The sequence below is a fragment of the Etheostoma cragini genome, unplaced genomic scaffold, assembly GCF_013103735.1.
Source record: "Etheostoma cragini isolate CJK2018 unplaced genomic scaffold, CSU_Ecrag_1.0 ScbMSFa_2507, whole genome shotgun sequence".
Taxonomy (NCBI): domain Eukaryota; kingdom Metazoa; phylum Chordata; class Actinopteri; order Perciformes; family Percidae; genus Etheostoma; species Etheostoma cragini.
This window is the reverse complement of record NW_023266676.1, coordinates 1-1,010: the sequence shown is the minus strand read 5'-3', so window position 1 is coordinate 1,010 and position 1,010 is coordinate 1. Positions and strand designations below refer to the sequence as shown.

At 52.5% G+C, this 1,010-nt stretch overlaps 1 protein-coding gene across 1 annotated transcript; it reads left to right on the top strand.

Annotated features, from left to right (window-relative positions):
* The first annotated feature begins 145 nt into the window (after nucleotides 1-145).
* On the top strand, nucleotides 146-1,006 carry LOC117940428 (methanethiol oxidase-like). Its single transcript, XM_034865729.1, has 4 exons — nucleotides 146-255; nucleotides 616-737; nucleotides 836-928; nucleotides 986-1,006. The coding sequence occupies exons 1-4, from the start codon at nucleotides 249-251 to the stop codon at nucleotides 1,004-1,006; spliced, it is 243 nt and encodes an 80-aa protein (XP_034721620.1). The 5' UTR covers nucleotides 146-248.
* Nucleotides 1,007-1,010: the final 4 nt, after the last annotated feature.

Here is a 1,010-nt window from a genome sequence, read left to right as displayed (position 1 = left end):
TCTCTAACCTGCCTGTCTGTCTCTCTAACCTGCCTCTCTCCCCTGCCTGTCTGTCTCTCTAACCTGCCTCTCTCCCCTGCCTGTCTGTCTCTCCCCTGCCTGTCTGTCTCTCCCCTGCCTGTCTGTCGCTTTAACCTGCCTGTCTGTCTCTAACGTGCCTGTCTGTCTCTCCTCAGAAAGGTGACTGGGCTGCAGAGAAAGTGATCAGTGTTCCCAATAAGAAGGTGGAGGGATGGGCCCTGCCGGAGATGCCTGGTCTGTCTGCCTGCCTGTCTCTCTAACCTGTCTGTCTCTCTAACCTGTCTGTCTCTCTAACCTGTCTGTCTCTCTCTTTCTAACCTGTCTGCCTGTCTTTCTCTATGACCTGTCTGTCTGTTTGTCCTTTTCTCTCTATAACCTGTCTCCCTGTCTGTCTAGCTCTCTAACCTGTCTCTCTGTCTTACCTGTCTGTCTCTCTCTCTCTAACCTGTCTGTCTGTGCGTCTCTCTCTCTAACCTGTCTGTCTCTCTCTCTCTAACCTGTCTGTGCGTCTCTCTCTCTAACCTGTCTGTCTCTCTCTCTCTCTAACCTGTCTCCCTGTCTGTCTCTTTGTCTAACCTGTCTGTCTGTCTGCAGGTCTGATCACAGACATCCTGATCTCATTGGACGACCGTTTCCTCTTCTTCAGTAATTGGCTCCACGGTGACATCAGACAGTATGACATCACAGACAGAAGGAGCCCACGATTGGTCGGACAGGTCTGGATGTTTAACAGCCGTCCAATGATGAAAGCCCCCCCTCCCCTAGTTTAGTTTTATCCTAAAGGAATCTGTCTGTCTGCCTGTCTGTCTCTCAGGTGTTTCTGGGAGGAAGTCTCGTCAGTGACGGTCCAGTCCAAGTCCTTGAAGACCCCGAGAATCAGCCGCAGCCCCCCCCCCGCATCATCAAGGTATCCTGTCTGTCTCTCAGGGGAGGCGTGTCTCTGTCTAACCTGTCTGTCTCTCAGGGGAGGCGTGTCTCTGTCTAACCTG